We start from the raw sequence: 15617 nt of genomic DNA, 5'->3' as shown, positions 1-15617 counted from the left end.
ATCACTCTCTCATGGCTTCCACCGCACCCACTCTAACCTACCAGCAGGTGGAGGAGCTTTGCGCCTCGAACTACCCTTGTCCACCGGGCTACCGCGTCCCCACCGGCTGGAGCCTAAGCGCCGGCGGCGTGCCGGTCCCTCCCGTCCCTCAGGGTACTGCGCGCCGGGCGGCCATCACGAACCACTACTACCTCGACCTCACGCCGGAGCAGCGGATGAATCCCCGCTGGCATCCCGATAACCAGCATACTTGGGACGCCTTCTTCATCAATCGGCGTGAGAGGGCGCTCGCCAGGTATGAGGAGGACGGTCTGCCTCCTGGGAACTTCCACGAGGCCGGCCGTCGGCTATGGTGGTACGGCCGGACTCTGCAGAGCGTCATGGACTACATCACGGCCGGCGATATCCCCCGCCTGCGCTACCCTCAGTTCGAGCCACGAGCACCGCCCGACGACAGCGACGACAGCAGCGACGACGACGGCGGCAACTTAGAAGGCGATGACTACCAGTACAACGACGACAGCGGCTATGAAGACTACAAGTATGCATATTATACGCCTAGGCAGGAGTATGACTAAATCACTCCAAATTTCATGTATCATCAGTGGTATCTCGAATCATTCGAAAATGGACACCAAACACATCACGGGTAATATAATTCACATGATCCATTCAACAAAGTTTGGTACAATAAATTATTACACATCATTTCTTCCCTTGTGTCCCTGCTTGCTTACGATTGTGCCGTATCCATGGAGCATCCTCATCATTTAACTTAATGCTTGGGTCGGTGTTCACTTTGAAGGGCGGAATTTCAGCAAACATATTATAACCTTCTGACATGTCTGTCTTGTCCTCCACTCCCACGATGTTTCTTTTCCCTGAAAGAACAATGTGGCGCTTTGGATCATCGCATGATGTACTGATCGTTTTCTTATCTTTCCGTTTCCTCGGTTTGCTACTCATGTCCTTCACATAGAAAACCTGAGCGACATCTTTCGCTAGGACGAATGGTTCGTCAAGGTAACCAAGATTGTTGAAATCCACCATTGTCATTCCGTATTGCTGGTCCACCTTTACCCCACCTCCTGTTAGCTTGAACCATTTGCACCGGAACAAAGGGACCTTAAAGGAGGGTCCATAGTCAAGTTCCCATATCTCCTCTATGTAACCATAATATGTGACCTCTTGCCCATTCTCGGTTGCTGCATCAAAGCGGACACCACTGTTTTGGTTGGTGCTCTTTTTATCTTGGGCGATCGTGTAAAATGTATTCCCATTTATCTCGTACCCTTGGAAAGTCGTTATAGTCGAAGATGGTGTCTTGGCCAACATGTACAGCTGATCTACAACATCATTGTCATTCATTAAATGTTTTCTCAACCAACTGCCGAAAGTCTCCATGTGGGCCTTCCTAATCCAGGATTCAGGCTTCCCCGGGTTGTCCGAGCGTAAAATATTCTTGTGTTTCTCAAAGTACGGAGCCACCAAGCTGGAATTGGTCAGTACAGTGTGGTGTGCTTCAGTCACAGAATGGCTGTCCATACATATCGTTGATTTCCTTCCGATCGTGCCTTTTCCACTTAGTCTCCCCTCGTGCCGCGATCGAGGAAGACCAATCGGCTTAAGGTCAGGAACAAAGTCAACACAAAACTCAATTACCTCCTCATTTCCATAGCCCTTGGCGATGCTTCCTTCTGGCCTAGCACAGTTACGAACATATTTCTTTAATACTCCCATGAACCTCTCGAAGGGGAACATATTGTGTAGAAATACAGGACCGAGAACGAAAATCTCTTCGACTAGGTGAACCAGGAGGTGCGTCATAATATTGAAGAAGGATGGCGGGAACACCAGCTCGAAACTGACAAGACATTGGATCACATCGTTCTGTAACCGTGGTAGAACTTCTGGATTGATTACCTTCTGAGAGATTGCATTGAGGAATGCACATAGCTTCACAATGGCTACTCGAACATTTTGCGGCAGGAGCCCCCTCAAAGCAATCGGAAGCAATTGCGTCATAATCACGTGGCAGTCGTGAGACTTCAGGTTTTGGAACTTTTTCTCCGCCATGTTTATTATTCCCTTTATATTGGACGAGAATCCAGACGGGACCTTCATACTGCTCAGGCATTCAAAAAAGATGACCTTCTCTTCTTTGGTCAGAGCGTAGCTGGCACGACCTTGAAACCATTCCGGATGCCGGTCATCAGGGTCTTTCAAACGTTGCTGGTCCTGCCGTGCTTCCTTTGTATCATTTGTCTTCCCATACACGCCCAAGAAGCTTAGGAGGTTCACGCAAATATTCTTCGTAACGTGCATCACGTCGATTGCAGAGCGGACTTCTAGGACTTTCCAATATTCTAGCTCCCAGAATATAGATTTCTTCTTCCACATGGCTGCGTGCCCGTCAGCTCCCTTCGGAACTGATTGTCCGCCAGGACCCTTTCCAAAGATGACTTTCAAATCCTTGACCATATCAAATACCTCAGCACCAGTGCGTTCCGCAGGCTTCGGCCGGTGATCTGCCTTGCCGTTGTAATGCTTGCCTTTCTTTCTTACTGGATGAATTTTCGGAAGAAATCGACGATGCCCAAGGTACACGTTCTTCTTACAATTTGGCAAATGTACACTTTCAGTCTCATGTAAGCAGTGCGTGCATGCATTGTATCCCTTATTTGACAGTCCCGAAAGGTTACTAAGAGCAGGCCAATCGTTGATGGTTACGAAAAGCAACGCTCGTAGGTCAAATTCCTCTTCTTTGTGCTCATCCCACACACGGACACCAGGTCTGCCCCACAGCTGTAAAAGTTCATCAACTAATGGCCTTAGGTACACATCGATGTCGTTGCCGGGTTGCTTCGGACCTTGGATGAGCACTGGCATCATAATGAACTTCCGCTTCATGCACAACCAAGGAGGAAGGTTGTAGATGCATAGAGTCACGGGCCAGGTGCTATGGCTGGAGCTCTGCTCGCCAAAAGGATTCATGCCATCTATACTTAGACCAAATCTTATGTTCCTTGCGTCAGCTGCAAAATCTTTGAACTCTCTGTCGATCTTTCTCCATTGCGTTCCATCTGCGGTGTGTCTCAACTCCCCGTCCGACTTACGGTCCTCTTTGTGCCATCGCAACAACTTGGCATGCTCTTTGTTCCTGAACAAACGTTTCAACCGTGGTATTATAGGAGCATACCACATCACCTTGGCGGGAACCCTCTTCCTGGGTTTCTCGCCCTCAACATCGTCACCAGGGTCATCGCCTCTGATCTTATAACGCAATGCAGTGCATACCGGGCATTCATTCAAATTCTCGTATTCACCGCGGTAGAGGATGCAGTCGTTGATGCATGCATGTATCTTCAGAACCTCTAAACCTAGAGGGCATACAACCTTCTTTGCTTCGTACGTACTGGCGGGCAACTCGTTATTCTTTGGAAACATATTCTTCAACATTTTCAGCAAGTTTTCAAATGCCGAGTCAGCTACACCTGCCTGTGCCTTCCATTTCAGCAAATCCAGTGTGCAGCCCAGCTTTTTCAGACCATCATCGCATCTGGGGTACAACGACTTTCTGTGATCCTCTAACATGCGATCCAAATTCTCCCTCTCCTTTTCAGTTTCGCAGCGTCTCCGTGCATCAGCAATGGTCCGACCAAGATCATCAACGGTCTCATCACGTGCCTCTTCTTCACCTTCACCTTCACCTTCCCCTTCACCTTCCCCTTCACCTTCAGCATCCTCCATGAAAGTATCACCGAAATGAGCAAGATAGCTTTCATCCATGAAATCATCCCCTTCTTCATCTTCTTCCATTATAACCCCTCTTTCTCCATGCTTGGTCCAACAATTATAGCTTGGCATGAAACCGTGCCGAAGCAGGTGCAGGTGAACTTCTCTTGAGGAAGAGTAACCCTTCTGATTCTTACAGTCAACACATGGACAGATAACAAAACCCTTCTGCTTGTTCGCATTAGCCACTACGAGGAAATCTTTCAAACCCGTAGTGAACTCGCGGGAGAGTCGGTTACCGTACATCCATTGCTGATTCATCTGCATTATTATAATATAAAATATATAATTAACCATCATGCATTTGTTAAACTAACTAGCTATAAACAATAGAAATTAAACAATGAACAACACACATGCATATTTTATCAATGACACACATGCATGAAAGGTTCAAGTTGCTAACCGCGATCGAGGAGGAAAAAATAAATGAGGAACCTCAAGTGTGGCTCCAACACTTCATATCATGTTTGTTTCACGCTCTTGGGGCATTTCATCAAACACCTTGTGTGCATAAGAGGAACCAAAAGCAAACCTACACCCCCTTGTGAAGCTTGTGAAGAGAAGTGGCACCAAATGGCTAAGTGAGTGTGCTGAACTGGTATCTATAGGGGAGGAGATTTAGTCGCGGTTGGCATGGCAAACCGCGACTAAAGGCCTTTGGGCACCTTTAGTCGCGGTTGGCCTGGCCAACCGCGACTAAAGCCCCTCACGTGCACCAGCTGGCCACCGAGCGCCCTGGCCCAGGCCTTTGGTCGCGGTTCGTCTGCCGAACCGCGACTAAAGAAATCATTAGTCGCGGTTCCTACAGTGTCGCGACTTATGGGGCTGGACGGAAGCCTCTTTTTCTACCAGTGATTTGCACCCACACTTTACATATTTACCAAGCCAAATGCCACTTTGTAATTTTTTAACAAGCCTCTTAAAGCCACACTTTATCTCAATGACAGGTAGGTCCGTGTACTAGTGTGTGTGTTGTGCGTGGCGTGTGTACGTGTTTTTTCTGTGTATGTATGTGTACGTGTATGTGATGTATGTGTACGTGTTTTTTATGTACGTGTACGTGTGTGTGCATGTGTACGTGTGTGTACGTGTGTATGCTGCATGTGTACGTGGACGCGAGTTGTGTTAGTATACATATACATATACGTATGCTAGTGTGCAATATGTCTATGACAAACTTGTTGGGGAACGTCGCATGGGAAACAAAATTTTCCTACGCGCACGAAGACCTATCATGGTGATGTCCATCTACGAGAGGGGATGAGTGATCTACGTACCCTTGTAGACCGTACAGCAGAAGCGTTAGAGAACGCGGTTGATGTAGTGGAACGTCCTCACGTCCCTCGATCCGCCCCGCGAACAATCCCGCGATCAGTCCCACGATCTAGTACCGAACGGACGGCACCTCCGCGTTCAGCACACGTACAGCTCGACGATGATCTCGGCCTTCTTGATCCAGCAAGAGAGACGGAGAGGTAGAAGAGTTCTCCGGCAGCGTGACGGCGCTCCGGAGGTTGGTGATGACCTTGTCTCAGCAGGGCTCCGCCCGAGCTCCGCAGAAACGCGATCTAGAGGAAAAACCGTGGAGGTATGTGGTCGGGCTGCCGTGGAAAAGTCGTCTCAAATCAGCCCTAAAACCTCTGTATATATAGGTGGGAGGGAGGGGGCCTTGCCTTGGGGCTCAAGGAGCCCCAAGGGGGTCGGCCGAGTCCAAGGGGGAGGACTCTCCCCCCCCCCCCAAACCGAGTTGGACTAGGTTTGGTGGGAGGGAGTCCCCCTTCCTTCCCACCTCCTCCTTTTTTTTTCTTTCTCTCTTGATTTTCTTCTCCTTGGCGCATAGGGCACTTGTGGGCTGTCCCACCAGCCCACTAAGGGCTGGTGTGTCTCCCCAAAGGCCTATGGGCTTCCCCAGGGTGGGTTGCCCCCCCCCCCCCCCCGGTGAACTCCCGGAACCCATTCGTCATTCCCGGTACATTCCCGGTAACTCCGAAAACCTTCCGGTAATCAAATGAGGTCATCCTATATATCAATCTTCGTTTCCGGACCATTCCGGAAACCCTCGTGACGTCCGTGATCTCATCCGGGACTCCGAACAACATTCGGTAACCAACCATATAACTCAAATACGCATAAAACAACGTCGAACCTTAAGTGTGCAGACCCTGCGGGTTCGAGAACTATGTAGACATGACCCGAGAGACTCCTCGGTCAATATCCAATAGCGGGACCTGGATGCCCATATTGGATCCTACATATTCTACGAAGACCTTATCGTTTGAACCTCAGTGCCAAGGATTCGTATAATCCCGTATGTCATTCCCTTTGTCCTTCAGTATGTTACTTGCCCGAGATTCGATCGTCAGTATCCGCATACCTATTTCAATCTCGTTTACCGGCAAGTCTCTTTACTCGTTCCGTAATACAAGATCCCGCAACTTACACTAAGTTACATTGCTTGCAAGGCTTGTGTGTGATGTTGTATTACCGAGTGGGCCCCGAGATACCTCTCCGTCACACGGAGTGACAAATCCCATTCTTGATCCATACTAACTCAACTAACACCTTCGGAGATACCTGTAGAGCATCTTTATAGTCACCAAGTTACGTTGCGACGTTTGATACACACAAAGCATTCCTCCGGTGTCAGTGAGTTATATGATCTCATGGTCATAGGAATAAATACTTGACACGCAGAAAACAGTAGCAACAAAATGACACGATCAACATGCTACGTCTATTAGTTTGGGTCTAGTCCATCACGTGATTCTCCCAATGACGTGATCCAGTTATCAAGCAACAACACCTTGTTCATAATCAGAAGACACTGACTATCATCGATCAACTGGCTAGCCAACTAGAGGCATGCTAGGGACGGTGTTTTGTCTATGTATCCACACATGTAAATGAGTCTTCATTCAATACAATTATAGCATGGATAATAAACTATTATCTTGATACAAGAATTATAATAATAACTATATTTATTATTGCCTCTAGGGCATAATTCCAACAGTCTCCCACTTGCACTAGAGTCAATAATCTAGCCCTCACATCACCATGTGAATTACATTGTAATAAATCTAACACCCATACAGTTCTGGTGTCGATCATGTTTTTGCCGTGGAAGAGGTTTAGTCAGCGGGTCTGCTACATTCAGATCCGTGTGCACTTTGCATATATTTACGTCCTCTTCCTCGACGTAGTCGCGGATGAGGTTGAAGCGTCGTTTGATGTGTCTGGTCTTCTTGTGAAACCGTGGTTCCTTTGCTAAGGCAATGGCGCGAGTGTTGTCACAGAACAAGGTTATTGGATTCAGTGCGCTTGGCACCACTCCAAGATCCGTCATGAACTGCTTCATCCAGACACCCTCCTTAGCCGCCTCCGAGGCAGCCATGTACTCCGCTTCACATGTAGAATCTGCTACGACGCTTTGCTTGGAACTGCACCAGTTTACTGCACCCCCATTAAGAATAAATACGTATCCGGTTTGCGACTTAGAGTCGTCCGGATCTGTGTCAAAGCTTGCATCGACGTAACCTTTTACGGCGAGCTCTTCGTCACCTCCATACACGAGAAACATCTCCTTAGTCCTTTTCAGGTACTTCAGGATATTCTTGACCGCTGTCCAGTGATCCACTCCTGGATTACTCTGGAACCTACCTGCCATACTTATGGCCAGGCGACCATCCGGTCTAGTGCACAGCATCGCATACATGATAGAACCTATGGCTGAAGCATAGGGGACGGAGCGCATATGCTCTCTATCTTCATCAGTTGCTGGGCACTGAGTCTTACTCAATCTTGTACCTTGTAAAACTGGCAAGAACCCTTTCTTGGACTGTTCCATTTTGAACCTTTTCAAAACTTTATCAAGGTATGTGCTTTGTGAAAGTCCTATCAGGCGTTTTGATCTATCCCTATAGATCTTAATGCCTAGAATGTAAGCAACTTCTCCTAGGTCCTTCATAGAGAAACTTTCATTCAAGTAACCTTTTATGCTCTCCAAAAGCTCTACGTTGTTTCCAATCAGTAATATGTCATCCACATATAATATTAGAAACGCCACAGAGCTCCCACTCACTTTCTTGTAAATACAAGATTCTCCAACCACTTGTATAAACCCAAATGCTTTGATCACCTCATCAAAGCGTTTGTTCCAACTCCGAGATGCTTGCACCAGTCCATAAATGGATCGTTGGAGCTTGCACACCTTGTTAGCATTCTTAAGATCGACAAAACCTTCGGGTTGCATCATATACAACTCTTCCTTAAGGAAACCGTTAAGGAACGCCGTTTTGACATCCATCTGCCAGATTTCATAATCGAAAAATGCAGCTATTGCTAACATGATTCTGACGGACTTAAGCATCGCTACGGGTGAGAAAGTCTCATCGTAGTCAACTCCTGGAACTTGTGAAAAACCCTTTGCCACAAGTCGAGCTTTATAAACGGTCACATTACCGTCAGCGTCCGTCTTCTTCTTAAAGATCCATTTGTTCTGAATAGCCTTGCGGCCCTCAGGTAGTATCTCCAAAGTCCACACTTTGTTCTCATACATGGATCCTATCTCGGACTTCATGGCTTCTAGCCATTTGTTGGAATCTGGGCCCACCATTGCTTCTTCATAATTTGCAGGTTCATTGTTGTCTAACAACATGATTGATAAGACGGGATTACCGTACCACTCTGGAGCAGCGCGTGATCTCGTCGACCTGCGTGGTTCAACATAAACTTCAACTGGAGTTTCATGATCATCATCATTAACTTCCTCCTCAACCGGCGTCGCAACGACAGAGGTTTCCCCTTGCCCTGCGCCACCATTCAGAGGGATGAGAGGTTCGACAACCTCGTCAAGTTCTATCTTCCTCCCACTCAATTCTCTCGAGAGAAACTCCTTCTCGAGAAAAGCTCTGTTTTTAGCAACAAACACTTTGCCCTCGGATTTGAGATAGAAGGTGTACCCAACTGTCTCTTTTGGGTAACCTATGAAGACGCACTTTTCCGCTTTGGGTTCCAGCTTTTCAGGCTGAAGCTTTTTGACATAAGCATCACATCCCCAAACTTTAAGAAATGACAACTTTGGCCTTTTGCCATACCACAGTTCCTATGGTGTCGTCTCAACGGATTTTGATGGTGCCCTATTTAAAGTGAATGCAGCTGTTTCTAATGCATAACCCCAAAATGATAACGGCAAATTAGTAAGAGACATCATAGATCGCACCATCTCTAACAAAGTACGATTACGACGTTCGGACACACCATTACGCTGTGGTGTTCCAGGCGGTGTCAACTATGAAACAATTCCACATTTTCTTAAGTGATCACCAAACTCGAAACTCAGATATTCACCCCCACGATCAGACCGTAGGAACTTGATCTTCTTGTTACGATGATTTTCCACTTCACTCTGAAATTGCTTGAACTTTTCAAATGTTTCAGACTTGTGCTTCATCAAGTAGACATAACCATACCTACTCAAATCATCAGTGAAGGTGAGAAAATAACGATATCCGCCGCGTGCCTCCACGCTCATTGGACCACACACATCGGTATGTATGATTTCCAATAAGTTACTTGCACGCTCCATTGTTCCGGAGAACGGAGTCTTTAGTCATATTGCCCATGAGGCATGGTTCGCACGTGTCAAGTGAATCAAAGTCAAGTGACTTCAAAAGTCCATCAGCATGGAGTTTCTTCATGCGCTTTACACCAATATGACCCAAGCGGCAGTGCCACAAAAATATGGCGCTATCATTGTTTACTCTAACTCTTTTGGTCTCAATGTTATGTATATGCGTATCGCTATCAAGATTCAATATGAACAGTCCTCTCACATTCGGTGCATGACCATAAAAGATGTTACACATAGAAATAGAACAACCATTATTCTCTGACTTAAAAGAGTAACCGTCTCGCAATAAACAAGATCCAGATATAATGTTCATGCTCAACGCAGGCACTAAATAACAATGATTTAAGTTCATCACTAATCCCGACGGTAGCTGAAGTGACACTGTGCCGACGGCGATTGCATCAACCTTGGAACCATTTCCTACGCGCATCGTCACTTCATCTTTCGCCAGCCTTCGTCTATTCCGCAGTTCCTGTTTCGAGTTGCAAATATGAGCAACAGAACCGGTATCGAATACCCAGGCACTACTACGAGAGCCGGTTAAGTACACATAAATAACATGTATATCAAATATACCTGATTTTTCTTTGCCCGCCTTCTTATCTGCCAGATACTTGGGGCAATTGCGCTTCCAGTGACCCATACCCTTGCAATAGTAGCACTCCGTTTCAGGCTTAGGTCCAGCCTTGGGTTTCTTCGGCGGATTGGCAACAGGCTTGCCGCTCTTCTTCGAATTGGCCTTCTTGCCTTTGCCGTTTCTCTTGAAACTAGTGGTCTTATTCACCATCAACACTTGATGCTCTTTACGGAGTTCAGACTCTGCGACTTTTAACATCGCAAACAACTCGCCGGGAGACTTGTTCATCCCTTGCATGTTGTAGTTCAACACAAAGCCTTTGTAGCTTGGCGGCAGTGATTGAAGGATTCTGTCAGTGATAGCTTCTTGCGGGAGTTCAATCCCCAGCTCAGCTAGACGGTTTGAGTACCCAGACATTTTGAGCACATGTTCACTGACAGACGAGTTTTCCTCCATCTTGCAAGCATAGAATTTATCGGAGGTCTCATACCTCTCGATCCTGGCGTTCTTCTGAAAGATAAACTCCAACTCCTGGAACATCTCAAATGCTCCATGACGCTCAAAGCGACGTTGAAGTCCCGGTTCTAAGCCATACAAGACTGCACATTGAACTATTGAGTAGTCCTCCTTACGTGCTAACCAAGCGTTCTTAACATCCTGATCAGCCGTAGTGGATGGTTCATCTCCTAGCGCAGCACTAAGGACATAATCCTTCTTCCCAGCTTGTAAGATTAGCTTAAGATTACGAGCCCAGTCTACAAAGTTGCTTCCATCATCTTTCAACTTAGCTTTCTCTAGGAACGTATTAAAATTCAGGATGACTGTCGCGTGAGCCATGATCTACAACACAAATATATTCAAAGTGGACTTAGACTATGTTCAAGATAATTAGAGTTCAACTTAATCAAATTATATGCTAAACTCCCACTCAAAAAGTACATCTCTCTGGTCATTTGAGTGGTTCATGATCCACTTGCACTATCCCAAGTCCGATCATCACGTGAGTTGAGTATAGTTTCAGTGGTAAGCATCCCTATGCTAATCATATCAACTATATGATTCATGATCGACCTTTCGGTCTCATGTGTTCCGAGGCCATGTCTGCACATGCTAGGCTCGTCAAGCTTAACCCGAGTGTTCCGCGTGCGCAACTGTTTTGCACCCGTTGTATGTGAACGTTGAGTCTATCACACCCGATCATCACGTGGTGTCTCGAAACGACGAACTGTAGCAACGGTGCACAGTCGGGGAGAACACAATTTCGTCTTGAAATTTTAGTGAGAGATCACCTCATAATGCTACCGTCGTTCTAAGCAAAATAAGGTGCATAAAAGGATTAACATCACATGCAATTCATAAGTGCCATGATATGGCCATCATCACGTGCTTCTTGATCTCCATCACCAAAGCACCGGCATGATCTTCTTGTCACCGGCGCCACACCATGATCATCCATCAATGTGTTGCCATCGGGGTTGTCGTGCTACTCATGCTATTACTACCAAAGCTACATCCTAGCAAAATAGTAAACGCATCTGCAAGCACAAACGTTAGTATAAAGACAACCCTATGGCTCCTGCCGGTTGCCGTACCATCGACGTGCAAGTCGATATTTCTATTACAACATGATCATCTCATACATCCAATATATCACATCACATCGTTGGCCATATCACATCACAAGCATACCCTGCAAAAACAAGTTAGACGTCCTCTAATTTTGTTGTTGCATGTTTTACGTGGTGACCAAGGGCATCTAGTAGGATCGCATCTTACTTACGCAAACACCACAACGGAGATATATGAGTTGCTATTTAACCTCATCCAAGGACCTCCTCGGTCAAATCCGATTCAACTAAAGTTGGAGAAACCGTCACTTGCCAGTCATCTTTGAGCAAAGGGGGTTACTCGTAACGATGAAACCAGTCTCTCGTAAGCGTACGAGTAATGTCGGTCCAAGCCGCTTCAATCCAACAATACCGCGGAATCAAGAAAAGACTAAGGAGGGCAGCAAAACGCACATCACCGCCCACAAAAACTTTTGTGTTCTACTCGAGAAGACATCTACGCATGAACCTAGCTCATGATGCCACTGTTGGGGAACATCGCATGGGAAACAAAATTTTCCTACGCGCACGAAGACCTATCATGGTGATGTCCATCTACGAGAGGGGATGAGTGATCTACGTACCCTTGTAGACCGTACAGCAGAAGCAGAGAACGCGGTTGATGTAGTGGAACATCCTTATGTCCCTCGATCCGCCCCGCGAACAATCCCGCGATCAGTCCCACGATCTAGTACCGAACGGACGGCACCTCCGCGTTCAGCACACGTACAGCTCGACGATGATCTCGGCCTTCTTGATCCAGCAAGAGAGACGGAGAGGTAGAAGAGTTCTCCGGCAGCGTGACGGCGCTCCGGAGGTTGGTGATGACCTTGTCTCAGCAGGGCTCCGCCCGAGCTCCGCAGAAACGTGATCTAGAGGAAAAACCGTGGAGGTATGTGGTCGGGCTGCCGTGGAAAAGTCGTCTCAAATCAGCCCTAAAACCTCCGTATATATAGGTGGGAGGGAGGGGGCCTTGCCTTGGGGCTCAAGGAGCCCCAAGGGGGTCGGCCGAGTCCAAGGGGGAGGACTCTCCCCCCCCCCCCCCCAAACCGAGTTGGACTAGGTTTGGTGGGAGGGAGTCCCCCTTCCTTCCCACCTCCTCCTTTTTTTTTCTTTCTCTCTTGATTTTCTTCTCCTTGGCGCATAGGGCACTTGTGGGCTGTCCCACCAGCCCACTAAGGGCTGGTGTGTCTCCCCAAAGGCCTATGGGCTTCCCCGGGGTGGGTTGCCCCCCCCCCCCCCCCGGTGAACTCCCGGAACCCATTCGTCATTCCCGGTACGTTACCGGTAACTCCGAAAACCTTCCGCTAATCAAATGAGGTCATCCTATATATCAATCTTCGTTTCCGGACCATTCCGGAAACCCTCGTGACGTCCGTGATCTCATCCGGGACTCCGAACAACATTCGGTAACCAACCATATAACTCAAATACGCATAAAACAACGTCGAACCTTAAGTGTGCAGACCCTGCGGGTTCGAGAACTATGTAGACATGACCCGAGAGACTCCTCGGTCAATATCCAATAGCGGGACCTGGATGCCCATATTGGATCCTACATATTCTACGAAGATCTTATCGTTTGAACCTCAGTGCCAAGGATTCGTATAATCCCGTATGTCATTCCCTTTGTCCTTCGGTATGTTACTTGCCCGAGATTCGATCGTCAGTATCCGCATACCTATTTCAATCTCGTTTACCGACAAGTCTCTTTACTCGTTCCGTAATACAAGATCCTGCAACTTACACTAAGTTACATTGCTTGCAAGGCTTGTGTGTGATGTTGTATTACCGAGTGGGCCCCGAGATACCTCTCCGTCACACGGAGTGACAAATCCCAGTCTTGATCCATACTAACTCAACTAACACCTTCGGAGATACCTGTAGAGCATCTTTATAGTCACCCAGTTACGTTGCGACGTTTGATACACACAAAGCATTCCTCCGGTGTCAGTGAGTTATATGATCTCATGGTCATAGGAATAAATACTTGACACGCAGAAAACAGTAGCAACAAAATGACACGATCAACATGCTACGTCTATTAGTTTGGGTCTAGTCCATCACGTGATTCTCCCAATGACGTGATCCAGTTATCAAGCAACAACACCTTGTTCATAATCAGAAGACACTGACTATCATCGATCAACTAGCTAGCCAACTAGAGGCATGCTAGGGACGGTGTTTTGTCTATGTATCCACACATGTAAATGAGTCTTCATTCAATACAATTATAGCATGGATAATAAACTATTATCTTGATACAGGAATTATAATAATAACTATATTTATTATTGCCTCTAGGGCATAATTCCAACAAAACTGTCCCCACATGTCATTGTGTGTTTTATGCAAATATAGCAATCCAATATATAAAGGCTACCAAAGCAAAAAACATGTTGACTTTATAAGCCTTCTCTATCCTCTTGTTATAACATGTTTTTAGCAATCCAATATACAAAGGTTGTTGGAGATGCTCTCAGGAGGGCAATGGTTTGGGAGTTTGTGTAGGTTGGTTCGTTCAGGTTGGATTTTATAGGAGCATAGTCTAGTGGGCGGTGGACGAAATGGGTTGTCCATTGGAGTTACTGTGAAATGATCAATTTATTTTTTCGGATGGGATGATCAATTATTGATCCTCTCGTGCGCTCGGACTCTATACCTGGCCAAACGGGCCGGCCCGGCACGGCACGGCCCGCCTGGGCCCGATTAATATACGGGCCATGTCGTGCAAGCCCGCGTGCCTGGCATCCAGGCCCAAGCACGGCACGGCTGGGTAAACGGGCCGGCCCGAGGCACGATTAGCACGCTGGGCCTGATTTTTTTAAGCATATGGGCTTATTTTTTAGCCTATTGAGCCATATTCTTGCATATATATATATATATATAATCGGAAAATATATATAAAAAATAAATGAGCCGTGTCGTGCCGGCCCGCGTGCCCAGCCTCCAGGCCCAGGCACGGCCCGAGACGTGCTTCGTGCCGGGCCCGAACACGATTAACCCGTGCCGGGCCAGGCCCGTGTCGTGCCAGGCATGCGGGCTGTCGGGCCGGTCCATTTAATCGGGCCGTTTGGCCAGATCTACGAGACTCCCAACCTGCTGTCCTGATTAGAAATTTAAAACCAAGCTGGCGATCTCCATCAGCTTTTTGTTTGGGACCCCTACTAGCTAGTACGAGGTGTAGACTATATAAGTTAGACTGTCCATGATTCAGTCTACTTTTTAGGTATATTAAGTGTGGATTAGGTGAATGACTCAGGGCATCTTCAATGGTTGTAAGATAGTTGTTGGTAATTTTGACACATAGGATTTTTGATGATGTGTCATTGCAATAAATGAGGAAAGAGAACAAGGTTGTATGTAAATTAACCAACACCCTTGCAGAAGCTCCAATGTAGAATGAGAGAGCACCTTATTTATTACCTCACATCTTATTGGGCAAACTAGATACAACCCATTGGAGTAGTTGTATGTTAAGGTGTTGGCTGATGACATGGCATATTTTACCAACAAGCTAACCAACAAACTGTTTGAAATGCCCTCAGTGCATGCTCACTGTTCAGTAGGGGCATGGATTTGCTACCAACACTAGCTAGGGTGGTTGCTATCTGAATCCTTTGTTTGCATCGAGATCCGAACTTTCTTGTCGATAAGGTTCCTATTTTTTAAATTTCGGATGATGTCAATTACCAAAGAGGAAGTCATGTGGGGGTCTTTTACAAAGCAATGGACCAAAATAGCAGCCTATGAACCGTGATGGCAGAAGTATTGAGAGAATGCACACATGCCCTTTCTAGCATTGGTCTTTGAGCATGAACAGTTTTGGGTAAGCATGTGATATAAGTTTTGTTGTGTAGTTAACCACCTGTCTCTTTCTTTCACATACACACACACACATGCGCGTATCTGACAAGTGAATAGTGAAGTATGGTCCAATTCATCTATATGAGGAAATAAAAATCAACCATCGAATATATAGGAAATGAAAAAAAGGACAGAG

General features: G+C 46.7%; 1 protein-coding gene across 1 annotated transcript; it reads right to left on the bottom strand.

Moving 5' to 3' along the window:
- Nucleotides 1-750: 750 nt before the first annotated feature.
- Nucleotides 751-4041, bottom strand: LOC123412179 (the record flags this gene model as incomplete). The annotated part of the gene is made up of 3 exons (XM_045105148.1): nt 2347-4041; nt 1983-2232; nt 751-1706 (listed from the first exon to the last, which is right to left on the bottom strand). Coding segments are annotated over exons 1-3 (2901 nt in total), but the record flags the coding sequence as incomplete, so codon positions are not given.
- Between the last annotated feature and the right edge of the window lie 11576 nt (nt 4042-15617).

This window comes from Hordeum vulgare, chromosome 1H (genome assembly GCF_904849725.1).
Source record: "Hordeum vulgare subsp. vulgare chromosome 1H, MorexV3_pseudomolecules_assembly, whole genome shotgun sequence".
NCBI lineage: Eukaryota > Viridiplantae > Streptophyta > Magnoliopsida > Poales > Poaceae > Hordeum > Hordeum vulgare.
Note: the sequence above shows the minus strand (reverse complement) of the source record. Positions and strands in the feature narration are given on the sequence as shown.